This window comes from Argiope bruennichi, chromosome 8 (genome assembly GCF_947563725.1).
Source record: "Argiope bruennichi chromosome 8, qqArgBrue1.1, whole genome shotgun sequence".
In the NCBI taxonomy this organism is placed as follows: domain Eukaryota; kingdom Metazoa; phylum Arthropoda; class Arachnida; order Araneae; family Araneidae; genus Argiope; species Argiope bruennichi.
The window spans coordinates 84041760-84056547 of NC_079158.1; the positions used below are offsets into that span (position 1 = coordinate 84041760).

The 14788-nt window shown below is 25.6% G+C and overlaps 1 protein-coding gene across 1 annotated transcript; it reads left to right on the plus strand.

Annotated features, from left to right (window-relative positions):
- The first annotated feature begins 22 nt into the window (after positions 1-22).
- Positions 23-10404, plus strand: LOC129980504 (M-phase inducer phosphatase-like). Its single transcript, XM_056090835.1, has 2 exons — positions 23-1376; positions 9792-10404. Exons 1-2 carry the CDS (start codon positions 256-258, stop codon positions 10216-10218), a joined length of 1548 nt encoding a protein of 515 aa, XP_055946810.1. The 5' UTR covers positions 23-255; the 3' UTR covers positions 10219-10404.
- The last annotated feature ends 4384 nt before the right edge of the window (positions 10405-14788 follow it).

Below are 14788 nucleotides of genomic sequence, written 5' to 3' on the forward strand. Positions count from 1 at the left end.
AAAAAATTTTTTGTGTGTTTGGGTGGGGGCGGTAATTTTAAATCTAAACAACATAACATCTTAACTAATATATTTATCAGACAAAAATTTATGCATTATTCCGAAAGTTAAATTATTGTGAAATCTGTATACTTCTTTCATTGTAAATAATAATTAACGAACAAATACATTTAAACGATTGCTTTATCTCATGTCGATGTTTGTGCTTGTGTAAGTTATGTATTCTTTATCTTGATATTGGCTTTTGCTTCAAAAATGGAATTTAATCAGAGTCCTTTCTCTGAAGTTGTAGAAAGCTCTGTTTTAGTCGATATAAATAAATTATCCCCAGTAACTAATTTAGCTCTTAATTTAAGTACCTTATCAACATCTGTAGCTGGTACACCTATCCGACGGATTTCGTGGTCCAATCCTGTACCAGGTGGCGATAAAATTGGTGTAAATTTTGATGATATTTCTCCGTCTATGACAGATTCTCCAACACTTGAACTCCTACCAAAAAGTAAATTAGCCAAACATAAAGATGTCATCAATAACCAGATTGCATTACTTTCATATGCTGAAGAAAAAGAAAATATATGCCCTGGATCGAAAAGCACTAATTCTCAAAAAAATGAAGTGGAAACGGAAACTTTTATGGAAAGATGTTCGCAAGATAGTGGTTATTCAGGTTCTTCCATTTCTCATCAGTGGAGGGAAAAATCATTTTTCAGCAGCTTTGATGTTGATGGCGAGGATAGCATGGATGTTATTTTCGACTTTGATAACTGTGAAAATTCTCAACAAAATTTTCCTTTGCCTAATAATATGTCAAGCTTACTGCGAAAACCTTTGGTTAGCCAGGCATCTCGCCGACTTACACCTGGAAATAAAAAATCAAAACTTGCTATGCGACGCTGCCTATCAGTGGAAATGGATTCAGTTGCTAATCAATTGGTTTGTGGTTGTGAGAATATGTCTGAGCCTTTTACAGATAAAGACACAAATGATACTGCGTTGAAAGTTGATGATACTTGTTTTTATGCAGATTTACATGGAAAGTCTACTTTTAAGAGACCTGAGCCTCCAAATGACTTAGATCTTAATGAATGCAAACGTAGAAAGAGCTCTCCAAGTATTGATTTACCTCTTGGTTTACCTAATAGAAATACAAAAATCAAAAGATCTTATTCTGAAACTGCTGCTACAATTATGCATGCAATCCTTAAATCTGACTTACAGCCAGAACTTATTGGAGATGGTAGTAGAATATACGCTCTTCCTCTTGTTAAAGGCCGTCATCAAGATTTAAAAAGTATTTCCCCTGAAACCTTAGCTCGTCTCTTACAAGGAGATTTCAAGGAAGCAATTGATGCTTTCATTGTTATTGATTGCCGGTAAGTTTAATATTATATATTGTTTAGTTTATAAAAATAATATTCAGTTTGATAGAAATAATAATTGATCATCTAATATGATAGTTATCTTATTATCTATAGTAGGAAATTTATTAAAAATAATAATCAAATTTTCTCTACTAGCAAGATTACTTACTGCTCACCATTAGTTTGACATATTTGCATTATGTTTTTTATATAGTTAGTTATATTGCTAAAACAAAATGAACTGAAAATAATTTTGATTTAATAATGAACTGATAAGAGCTTTTCAATTTCATATTGCTATTTTTAAATGTAATGCTAATTTTCAATTATTCAATTTTATACTCTATATATGTAGAAAGTTTTTATTGAAAATTATTCTAGATTATTTTAAGTTGTTTTTATTCCTCAAATAAAAACTCTGGCTTTCTTCCTTGAAAGAGAAGTTATTATTATTTTGCATTTCTGTAACAGATTATAGGAAACAAATTATTTTTCTTGTCCCTCTAAAGCTCCCCTAGAGCAAGATTATCAAACCTTAACAATAATTACACCAGATCTGAGAAACTGATGTTGTTGCTATTTTATTACTTGTGATTAGAAATTTATTAAAAATATTTAAGCTATCAAATTGAACATACCTCTATTATATTTATGATATAACTCATTATATTATTAAAACAGAATGAAATAATTTGTTGCTAGCTCTATCATTATACCCACTGCATTAGAATGCATTAAATAGACCTGGAATAAAGGTTTTTGAATTGAAATGCAATTGTAAAGATGGTAATAAAAATATATCACTTAGGATCAGGTGATAATGAATACTAAACTGCATAAAATTCCATCAGTAGATAAGAGGTTAAACCCATTTAATATTTTCAAAGTATATGATGTATCAATTTCACATTATTAGAATTTTATACTATTCCAAGAATTTAAAAGATTGAATTATAGCCATTGTTATAATTTTTTTTAATATTAATTAAATTATTTTTATGATATTATTTTAAAAACATAAAATATGCATCTTCATGTAAAATATTCTAGATTTGTTATTTAAATCTTCATCTATTTATTTGCTCTGCTTTATTATTCTAATAAATTGCTTCTTTTGATTGCTAAATATTTCTGAATAGTATATATTTTAATATTTTACCACTTACCAAATTTTTATATGGATGTCATATTTTAATGCATTTAAATGCATGGATATTATATTATGTGTACATAATATTTTCTTATATAAAATATTAATTTTTTTTTAAAACATTGGAAAATTGATGCAGTTTTTTAGCATGATTATAGACAGAAACCTATCAAATCTTAGCTGCAACATTTAACTTTTTTTTAGTGCAAACAAAACAGCTCTGGCATTCAAACTATTTGAAGCCTCCTTAAAAAATAATATCAAAAAATTTCTTGGTTTGCTCATTTAGATGGAATAATTGCTTTTTAATATTTAATTTTAGATAAACTTTCACACTCGTTTAATTTTAAAAGTGCTATAAAAGTCTTTTTCCAAGCTGAACATATTATTTATCAGTGATACACTTATTGATATTAATTATAAAAAAAAGAAAGGAATTTTCAGATTAATGAAAAAATTGTTAAGATATTAAAAAAAAAAAAATCTCATTTTACCGAATGTATTTCTATTTATATATTTTAATATGAAAAGAAAACATGTAGAATATTTAAATCTTCATCTATTTATTTGCTCTGCTTTATTATTCTAATAAATTGCTTCTTTTGATTGCTAAATATTTCTGAATAGTGTATATTTTAATATTTTACCAGTTACCAAATTTTTATATGGGTGTCATATTTTAGTGCAAGAAAGCAATGCTTCAATTTTAAGTAATTTCTGAATTTCAATGAACTATTTCACTGGTTATTATTTAGATAGTATATATGAACTTTTTTAATGATAAAATGTTTTGAAATAAGAAATTCTGTATGTTATTAATTTTATGCACTAATGGTTTAAGGCAGCGGTTCTTAACCTATGGGTCGCGACCCAGCATATTTCTTGGGTCGCGCTGAGTCAAACCAAAAAAGTTAGTAATACACCAAAATTTCAGACATTTTAGAAATGACGACTTGAATAAATATCAACAATCGAAAATGAATGTGATTAACAAGATCAAAAAATATCAACTGATTAAAAAGCGAGAACAAAAAATGTACGTGTGATGATAATAACGGTGAGAACTAAATGGAGCAAAGCTGGCAAGGGCGTACAAGAGAAGCGCGCCCAATATTTGACCTTGGAGACCGGTTCTACAAAGTGGAATTCATTATGTCAATCTTTTGGGGTTTTTTATTCGTTCGCTTTATTTACAAAATATTTAACAGGTAAGCACTTCTAACTTGAGAATAATTTTAAATACATGCTGATAAAAAAAACCATATCTGTAATTTATGATATAATTTGATAAATTTCAGCACATTTTAGTTGTTTTAAAGTCAAAATGGCAAGACAATAATATAACAATAAAGACAATAATATTGATATCACAGATTTTGAAATACAGAAAATTATTATTAATCATTTAGAAAAACTAATAGCAGACTTTGATTGATATTTCCCTGCAGGCGATGTTTTCAAATATAATTGGGTTCGAATGCCGTTTAATTTTGATGTAAGTGATTTGCATAAGGAATTTGTTAATATTAATCAATTTCAAGAACAATTAATAGAAATACAAAGTGGCCAAGCACTTCGATACAATTTCTACAAAAACACTGAATCTTTATGTGTTTTCTGGTTAAAATTAAAAACCGAAAAGCCAATAATTGTTAAAGAAGCCCTAAAAGTATTATTGCCCTTTTCAACAACATATATGTGTGAGGCTGGTTTTTCGGCTCTGTGTGTAATCAAAAACAATAACCGGAACAAGTTAAATCCTGAAATAGATATAAGGTGCTCCTTGACAAGCATTCAACCAAGGTTTGAAGATCTTTCAAAATGTATTCAAGCACAAGCTTCTCATTAAAACTGTATGACTTGCATTTAAAATTTAAAAGACTTAACATATGTATTGATATTTCTTTTTTTTTAGGAATAAGTTAAAATGTCAATTATTTTCAAAAAGTTATAAATATATTTTAATTTGGTCAATAAAAATTATTAAAAACACTTGATTATTAATTAAATTTTCCTTGGATCAAAAAGTACTTTTGTTTAACTTTATTATTAAAAAAATAAATAAAAAATTTGTAAGTTAAAAAAAATCATCATCGTAGGATTGAAGATTTTTTAAAAATACGATCTAAAATAAAGCAATGAAAAAATTTTGACTTTTTCTCAAATTTGGGTCGTGGCTTAAAAAGGTTTAGAACCACTGGTTTAAGGTGTATCTAAAACAGTTAATAACATCAGGAACAATTGTCACAATAATTATTGGCCACTACTAATTTTTGTTGTTCAATGTATTTCAAAAAATTAACATTTTTAATTTTTTAAAACTTCTATTCCAACCTTTTTTATACATAAGATTTGGTTGCTTATATTATTACATGTTTTTATGTTAGTGGATAGTTTTACTTCTATTTTTTGAATTTGAAAATCATATCTTTTCTAATTTTCTAAACTTTTAATTATCAAATTTATTCATTCACTGAGTAATTTCAAATGTTTAGTTCACAACTAGCAGTAACATTGGAAATTGTGCAGGGTAACTAAATCATCCCATTCTGTTTCATTGAAAAAATATACTCTAAATTAGAAAAAAAATCATTTGATTATAAACAATAAGTATATTATTCCATTAAAAAGACATATTTCTTTAGTTAAGAAATTTTTTTAATACTTAATAAAATTTCCATTCAAAAAAATTGCATATCTTTGTCAGGGGTTTTAAATTTATGTACACCTCTGGCAAGTGTAAGAAAAATGATTTTAACAGGCAAAATTATCATTATACAAAAAATTTTAGTCTTATCTTTAGTTCTTGACATACAAAACATTGGTCTTTATCTTGTTTTGGTCATTTCGATGAGATCTTCTGTGATGCACTGGAAATGGTTTCAAAATGCTTTCATGGAGGGTATTAGGAAACATTTGTACATTTTTCCTAATCTTTGTAGCTTTATAAAAGACAAAGAACTGCTTCAGGAATTTTTCTCCTACTTGTATACTTCAAGGGCCAACAAGGATTCTTTGTTAACATTAGAGTAACTTAAGCATTTATGTGTTGACTTTAACACTCAGTAATCAATATATGGTGAAGTGTACAGATTTATTATAATGGTTAGCCTCTTTGATAAAAATTCTTTAGCTGGAGGATAACTCCTATACCAAATATACATTGTCATATTTCTAAGAGTTCACAAACTTTTTGTAATTTCAAATGGGAAACTTTTAAATCTGAAGGACTTCACTTGTTGTCCTTCATATATCACCTTAAGGTTGCTGTAAAAGGCTTTAGAATCTAGAAAGGCAAAGATTTTGATTCTATACTTTGATGAAACAAACACCATCCTTGAAACTTAAATTTTTTATCGATAATGACATACTCACCAATAGTATTAATTTCTTCTTCACCTCATCTAATAGAATGTTCCATTTCATTTGCATAGTTTATCAATTTTTGCATCCACATTGTTATTTATTAAATAATTCACAGAGAGATAACATAAACATCTAGAACTGGTGTTCTAAGCTGCATAGAAGAAAATCTCAAGGCGAGATTGAATCACCATGTTACCACAAAGATTCCAAAAATCAATGTGTCATCTGCAAAGAAAGAAATAAAGATTATACTACACCTGACAAGGACAAGTATCAGATAAGAAATTATTTAAAGGATTATTGATTACAAACAAATATTTTTTTCCTTAAGACATGTTTTTCAAAGAATGAGGTGACTCTGTGCCCAGTACACTCTCTCTTGGGTTATATATTTTTTTCCCTAGTACTTAGTAAAATTGGGAGAAAAAATTATTAGTAATAGATTAAGCATAGTTGCACAATGTTTTTTTAAAGATCCTAATTTTAAAATATTTACAAATGGGAAAAATATTTTAAATGCATAAAAATGTTAGCAACTTTTAGTGCAATTATCAGTCAGTTTACTTTCTTAAAATCTAGAATGTTCTGGTCTCAAATAACCTTGTATTCTTCTAGATTTGTTATATTATAAGAGACATATTTTGATAAAAACAAACATCTCACCAGAGATATTTCAGCAATTGGTTAAACTCTAAACAGTTCATGTTTAGAAAATTGAGAGAAAAAAATAGAAATAAGTCATTCACTTGTCAGGAATAATTCTGTATATAATCTAACTAGCTGCATGGTAATTTATGATTTTTCTTTTACAAAATGTGCTGTGGTCTCTTAATTGATGCAATTTTAAATAAATTCTGTATGGGAATAGGTACTATCTTTTGCAATTATTCTCATGATACAATTTTAGACAAATATCTGTAGTTTCTTCAATCATAGTCTCTAGAATTCTAAATTACCCCTTTTCAACCTAAACTTGTAAATATCTTGTTGGATTTCATAAGAATTACTATAAGGATAAAGAAAATACAATTGATGGAAAACTCGCATCAATCACATTCCCTTTATCCTTATAGATTTAATCTTCAAGAATATAGAGGAGGAAATGATTTAAAGTGGCTCTTTTTCCTGTTTTCAAACAATAGGATACAACCTACTTGCACTTTTCAACTTGCTGACAGACTTTCATGCGAACTGTTTTTAATGTAAACATTAAGTGGTCCCTTTGTTAATCAAGGCTGTTTATTAAAATATGATCAATCAAAAGTGCATGTATTCTATAAATTACAGTTTTTAAAATCTGAAATTGAAAATTATTTAATGAAATGAAATATTTTTTATCATCACTCATTTGATGGACAAAACAACATATTTTCTTTTTTCTAATTTTGTGAATTGGATTGCTAATGATTAATGAAATGGCATGTGATATTTTAAAATGATTGTCATCTTAATGATTCTATTAGTTATATAATGCTAATTTTCTAAGACTTAAAATCATTAATCATTTAAATTAGTTACAAGTAATATAATTTTTTTTAATTCAATATCTATTTAGGTCAACAAAGAAGAATTTTATTTTAGCAACTTTTTATTAAATAATTCTCTTTTTTTTTTTTTTTTTTTTTTTTATTATTAAGTATCAAAAAATTATTGATTTTTGCTAGAATTGAGCTCGCATTCTTCACTTTCATGTGAAAATACAGAAATCCTTGCGTTTTACCGATTGAGCTACTGCCTGTTGATTTCAATTTTCATTACAAACTGCTAAAACTATTTAAAGTATTCAAAATTAATTAAGTTTAATTAATGAATTAATATTTGAAAAAACTGTATTAACATCAAGTGTCATCCACTACAAGTTTTAAAAAATGTATTTGAACTTGTGTGGATGAATAAAAAGTATTTTATTAACGATTAAAAATTTGAACAAGATATATAAATATATAAGGGAGAGTGTGAACTAATAGTAGGAATTGAAAAAGCAGAAAATGGTCCATATAAGAAAGAAAAAAAAGTGCAGCATCTTATTCTCTTCAAATGTAATATATTATGAAAACTATAATTAATGAGAAATAATAATAATTAGAAAATCAAGCCATCACATATAAAATTCTAAAATTAATACATTCTTTTCTCTTAATTTCTTTAGATTGATTTTACATAAGGAACGTTCTTGAGTTCGCATTTAATATAATTTGGAGTTTTTGGCTTCATGATCAAATTTTTAGGATTATTTGTATGACTGATTATTTGATGTTTCTGTGGCATCTTAATTTTGTTGTATTTCCATTTTTTTTAAGTATTAGTATTCTATATAAGGCAGATTGAAGAATAATGAATTAATAAGGAATATAAGATTAAATAGTTTGATTTTTTTAAATTTATATGAACTGTTTTGTTAGTTAGGATTTTATCACTTCAAAGGAAAACTTTATTTCCTAATATAGGTTGAAAAAGTGAGAGTTCAATTTCATTTTTTTAAAAACTTATTATTCATGAAAAAAAAAATTGTGTCTACTTTATGGCAGCCTATGTTATATGATATCTATTTTTAATAAATTTAGTAGCTTAAGTAATATGTTCTATTGTAGAACAAATATAAGTCAGAAAAAAATTTGTTCCTGTCAGATTGCATATCTAGAAGCATTTAAAATAAATATATCTCATTCTAATGTATCTAGAATGCCTTATTCCTTCAGATATGTCTACTGAATTACTGTGGGATTTTGGAAAGTGGGTGCAGACCCATGATCTCATCATCTGACCATGACTGAAAATTATTAGATCTATACAAAAATACCTCTTTATAGCTTTAAAATGAGAGAATACTTTCAAGACATAGCAAATATGGGAACATTAAGTAATTTTTAGTGAACTGCTGATAATTTCAGTTAATTTGTTGAATTAATAGAGACAGTTTTTTAAAGTCATAATTATGTCATGTAATTTAATTTATTTCATTCATTTTATTTACCACCTATTTCTGAGCACTGAAGAATAATTTAAATAATAACTGTGTTGTTGCTATCAAATGATTTATTGTATTTAAAACATATATTTAAAATATATTTATATGTATTAAAATTATACTGTATATAAAAATTTATACTGTATTTAAAACATGTTATTGATAAAGGAATGGTATGGAAATAAAGGTATTGCTGAAGTAACTTGGTACTATTTTTGATAGGCAGTAAATACTTCAAAGCTTTGATATGCTTGATGTTTTAAAGAAAGCAGATTTATGGGGGGGGGGAGTACAATGATGAATCCACTTTTATATTTTAAATAATGACTTTTGATGGTAAAGTAACTTATTAATTTTTTGATGTTGTTTTCTTACTGCTTATGAAAAGAATATTTTCATTATCCTAGAATTATTTAAATAAGAACTTTATTTTAAAATAGTAGTATGAATTATAATAATGAAGCCAAATAAGTCACTGCTTATTTTTGCTTTATAATGCTCAATAAAATCTAAGCAAGTTATATTAATGTAAAAATTTATAAAAGAATAAAATGAATTATTTATTTATATTTAATAATTTCATTACTGTTTAATTATGTTTCTTACTATCCTCTCCACACTTGATTTTACTTTTGATTTTTTCAAGGGAGAAAAAATTAGCCTTGATTGAAGTTTTAGAATCTTCTGATACCTTATATATAAAAAATATAATGCCATATATGATTTATATATTAACACATATAATATTGAATTTATGAGTAATTATCATAATCTTATTGTAATGTAAAGATGTGCTTTGTGAAAATGAAACATTGAATTACTTTAAATTCTTGTGCTATTTATTATCACTTTTTTTTAATTCATCAAAATGTGCAAATATTTACGTTAAGAATTTAAACTGAACCAAGAGGTTTTTAATTTTTTACTTCTCTGCTTTTTAAAGGTATCCATACGAATTTGAAGGTGGCCATATACAAGGTGCAAAAAATATTTACACTAAAGAGGATATTCTGGAGACTTTATTAAAAAATTCTGGTAAATGTGCTAAAAATACAATTGTAATCTTCCACTGTGAATTTTCATCTGAAAGAGCACCAAATTTGTGTCGATTTTTAAGAAAGAAAGATCGTGAAATGAATCAAGGCAATTATCCCCGATTGGAGTATCCAGAATTGTACATCTTGGAAGGAGGATATAAAGCCTTTTATAAAGATCATAAAGAGTTTTGCGAACCACAAGATTATAAGCCTATGAATCACAAAGACCATGGATTCGAGATGCGTCATTTCAGGGCTAAATCAAAATCCTGGGGCTCTGATTCAAAGAATCGTGGGCAACTCAGATCAAATTCAATAACTTCAATTCTTTAGGTAATCTTCAATTCTTTAGGTGCATTTCAATATGCACAGAAAATTTACCTCAATGTGATTTGCTTTATATCTGCTAATTTTATTGATATGTGAAAATTTTCAAGACTAATTATAGGTGTATTAGTTTAAAATTTATTTGCAAGTTATTTATTTTTTTAAAAATTTTATTTGTTTGACACATTTTATTTTGACAATTTATTATACTTTAAAAAATTTTGTGCTTTTAATACTATATTTTATTTAACTAATTTTGAAAAAAAAATATTGCAATTTATTTCAATTATTAAAAATTGTTACTAGAATTTATGGAATTTATTATTTAATTTTCAAAGCTATTCAACATTTCATGTTACTTTTTCTTTAAGATTTTATGTATCTATTTTAATTTTTGGTACTTTTTTGTAAGCTTGTTGGCAGTTATTACTAAGCATAAATGTTATTTTTTCCTTAAACACATAAGTTGCTAAAATATAGACATACACACAAAATGAAAAACCTTATGCTGCAGTCATGGTATATTTTAAGAGGGAAAATATTTTATTAATTCTCACCATTGGAAAGGTATCTATTTTTGGGCATACTATGACTGCTGTCAAACTAATAGAAATGTTAATTTTGAAATTATCACTTCATGCTGCCAAGAATCAAACTAATTGAGAACAAAATAAATTCTCTAGATAATCTGCTTTAATTTGCACATACCCATGAAATTTACTTTCATAATATATACTTCATCTCATAGTAAAGTAGTTTGGAATATTTTTGTAGAAAAAAATTATGATTTAGACCAAAATGTTTTATAATTTATTTATTATTTTGATATAGTTTTGTTTTAGTTTCATTTTATTTAATTTTTCTTTTTAAAAATATTTATGCATTTGATATACATCTTAGTGCTTAAAATTTTTGGCCTCCTTTGGCAATATATCTCCTGTAAAATATCTAAGTGTTTTAATTTAATTATCATTTGCTTGTCATGAAGCATGTCATATTCCTATATTATGATATTTTCAAATACATTTTTTATAATAATGCCATTATAAAAATTTGTTTAACATAGATAAAGAAATTACCTAGCCTTTTATTATTAATAGCAAGGCTTTTCTTTCTTTTGTTGAAAAAAATGGTTTAAATTAGGGTAACAACACAATCACTTAGAAAAGATTTATTGTGCATGTTATCCAACTTCCAACTACAGGTAGTCTTATAGTGTGGTTTGTCATAAAGTTTTTTGTCTTTTTGTAAAATGAATAATGGATTCCAAAATTAAATTACTGTTCTGTGTTTATAATGCATAATGTGAGCATTCCATTCTTAGCTGTAATAATATATTTAAAAAAACAATCAAATTCTATTGTATAGTTTTAGAATGTTTTGGGATGTTGTATAATGTTTTTCCTCCTCAAACTAGTTACAAACATTGGCTATAATAACATTTTAAACTTGAATGGAACAGCACTTAAACAGTTTTGATGTAAGAAAAGTGTTGAAGTGTAACTAACATCATTCTGTATAAAATACATTTTCATGCATTTCTGTAAAAAGTTTTTCTGTGGGACTGCTCTGGAATGATCATGTTTGTCTTATTGAAATATCTAGTTATGATAATTATTTAAGTAGCAAAATTTTCTAAATTATCTAGAAAGAATAGCTGTTTTAGATTATTTTAACATAAAAAACAGCTTTTTTATTGTATATATTAGTTCCTATAAATCAAAAACTTTAAATGTTTACACTTCGGTAAGCAAATTTATAAAAGCCATTTGAAAATGAAAATAGCTGAACAAAGATTCATTGCTTTAAAGAAATGAAACTTTTGATTTTGAATTTTATTCAGTGGCTTTAAAATCTTTAATTGCTTAAGTAATGCTTCAAACATCTTTTTATTAAAAAAAAAAAAAAAATAGAAGAAGGTTGTGAACTTTTTTTTTCTATTTTAACTATTTTTTCTTATTGTTATTTTGTTTTACTGGCTGACAATTGGGAAAATTCCCTTGAAAATCTTCAAAAGCTTCCAAATTTGCAAATTCAAAATATTCATATTATATTGTAATTATGTAATGAGTTGTATTATTAATAGTTTGAATACTTGTATCAAACAAAGAAAATTGAACTATAATAAAATATTTATTTTTGGATGATGTGAGTAATCAAACTTTAAAGTATGAGCAGTCATTTTTGATTAAAGAAGTTGTTTAAATTTAAAAAATTGTAAGGCCCATAGTTTAAAAATATGAAATTATTACCCCCCCCCTTTTCCTGGTGAATTACTTTTTGTATTCTTATCAAGTGGTTTGTTTACCTCCTATTATGAAAAGTTTCTCTTAACAATTGTCAGTAGCTTCTAAATGCAATATTTCTTCTTTGATAGAATAATAATCATTGAAAAATGAAATAACCTTTCAGTATATCATAAATATCAGGAATAAAGAATGTAATATTAGCAAAGAATTCTATTTTTAATGTTTTAGTTATTTCCAAATGAGGACAGTAATCAAATTAAAACCTTTGGAGCTTTCTTGAAAGAATTGAAAATTTTTCAACAAAATTTTTAATTTTTAATTTTTTTTTTTAATTTTAAAATGTTTATGTTTAAGAAACTCCAGGATCTTTGTTTTATAAAGTTAATAAGAAACTCGACTTCATTATTCCTCTGAAAAGTGTCTTTACTTCCACCTTATTTCATAATAAAATCTGTTTGTATTAAAACTAAAATCATTTGTCAAAAGTGAAGTAGTATTAATATTAATAACATAGTGTGTTTTTGAGAAGGCTGTACTAATAAACTTTTATTAGAATTTTGATTGTTATGTGAAAAAATAAAATGAGCAGATTAAGTGTTAAATTATATGCCTAATGAGAATGCATAATTTAAATGTCATGCAAAGAAACAAAAAGAAAATATTTAATATTTTTATGGAAATTCAAAAGTATCTTATATTGTTTACAAAGGAAGAGAGAATAAATGAAAAGCTAGTGTATCTAGATCAGATGAAATGATAATTATGAGCCAAAGATTAAAAGACTATGTATGTATTCTGGTTAATAGATTATAATATTGGAAATGACAAAAAGGAATTCATATTGATAGAAGCAGAGAAAATTTTATATAGATGTATCATTTCTGAAAATAAAATTGACACTGTATGTAAATAAATAAAAGAAAAAGTGTACCTGTTATATAATTTGAATGATAGCCAGAAATAATTGCTCAATGAGCAATTCCTTTATATCAAGAAACTAAAAAGAAATGTAGACATATTTTCTGCACATAGATTGCTTTCAGTACTTCTTCAATATTAAAATCATTTTTTAAAAAAATGTGAAAAAAAAAAGTGATTGCATCAGTATATAAAACTTGAGTGATGTTACTCAATTCTTTTCAAATTTATATACTACTTATAAAAGTAACAAATGAGAAAAATTCTTTTTTATAGGTTACTAAAGATATTTATTTGTTAATCACTGTTAATGCAAACTCATCTTGGTTAAAGATCAGTGCTGGTAAACTACACAATGATTTGGTCAATGTAGTAGCAAAAAATTCCCTTCAAAAAGTTGGAAATTCTTATTTAAAGGATATATGGGTAGAATTAGTTCTGAATAATCTGGCAGAAGACTTGTATCTTTAAATCTCAATTAAAATTAGGATTGTATACAGATAAATTCCAGAATAAATATTCTGAATGAAGGACAATGAATTCCTGATTATTTTGCTAAAATATTGCAATTTTAAAAGAATGAGAAGTTTAAAGATAAGATTATAAGGAAAGAAACAGGATTGTTGTTTTAAATTAATGTTTACAATCAAAAGGAACAATGAGCTACTGACCATTTTTCAAGGAATTGCAGCCTTAGAAAGCATAGTAAAATATTTTGAAATGGAAATAATTGGATCTAATTTTCATGTTAGAATTATTTTAATGATAGAAAACTTAGTTGGCCAATTCGTTGTTGTTTTCCCAAATAATTCACACTATTGCAATATAATTTTTTTTAATGTTAGTTATTTGGCTTCTTTAATGGGAATTTTGATATATAATATTGAAAATTATTTATTTCTTAAGTGAATTCTTGTACACTTTTGAATACTCTAAACTGTAAATATAATCCATGCTGAGATACAAGCACTGTATTTTTTTTGTGTTGTAACTAAATTATTGTATTCTAATTCTAGATATTTTTTAAAAAATATTTTGAATAATAAAAAGACATGATTATTTTTTATTATTATTATTATTTACGAAAAAAAAACATCATTAATTAATTGAAGCCACTCTGTTTTTATACCTTAAGTATTCAAATAAGTAATGAATCTAATAAATAATAATAATAAATGTATTGAAATGTTATCTAAAACTTTTTAAAATATACATTTGTTGCCTACGTAGTTTTGAAAAAAAATTGTACATGTTTTTTAACTATACAGATTAGTTTTGATTGTATCATCTTTTGAGTGAATCCATGAAATATACCTAATATATCCATTAATTTACATACACATAAAAAATTAAATCATTTAAATGCAGCAACATAGCACTACCAAAAAATTTAGTTTTTGATGCAACTT

What these genes read in the sequence shown, in the direction of transcription:
- LOC129980504 (XM_056090835.1), top strand. Translation starts at nt 256, where the DNA reads ATGGAATTTAATCAGAGTCCTTTCTCTGAAGTTGTAGAAAGCTCTGTT. An exon ending in TTCATTGTTATTGATTGCCG is followed by an intron (nt 1,377 to 9,791) that starts GTAAGTTTAATA and finishes TGCTTTTTAAAG; the next exon opens with GTATCCATACGAATTTGAAG.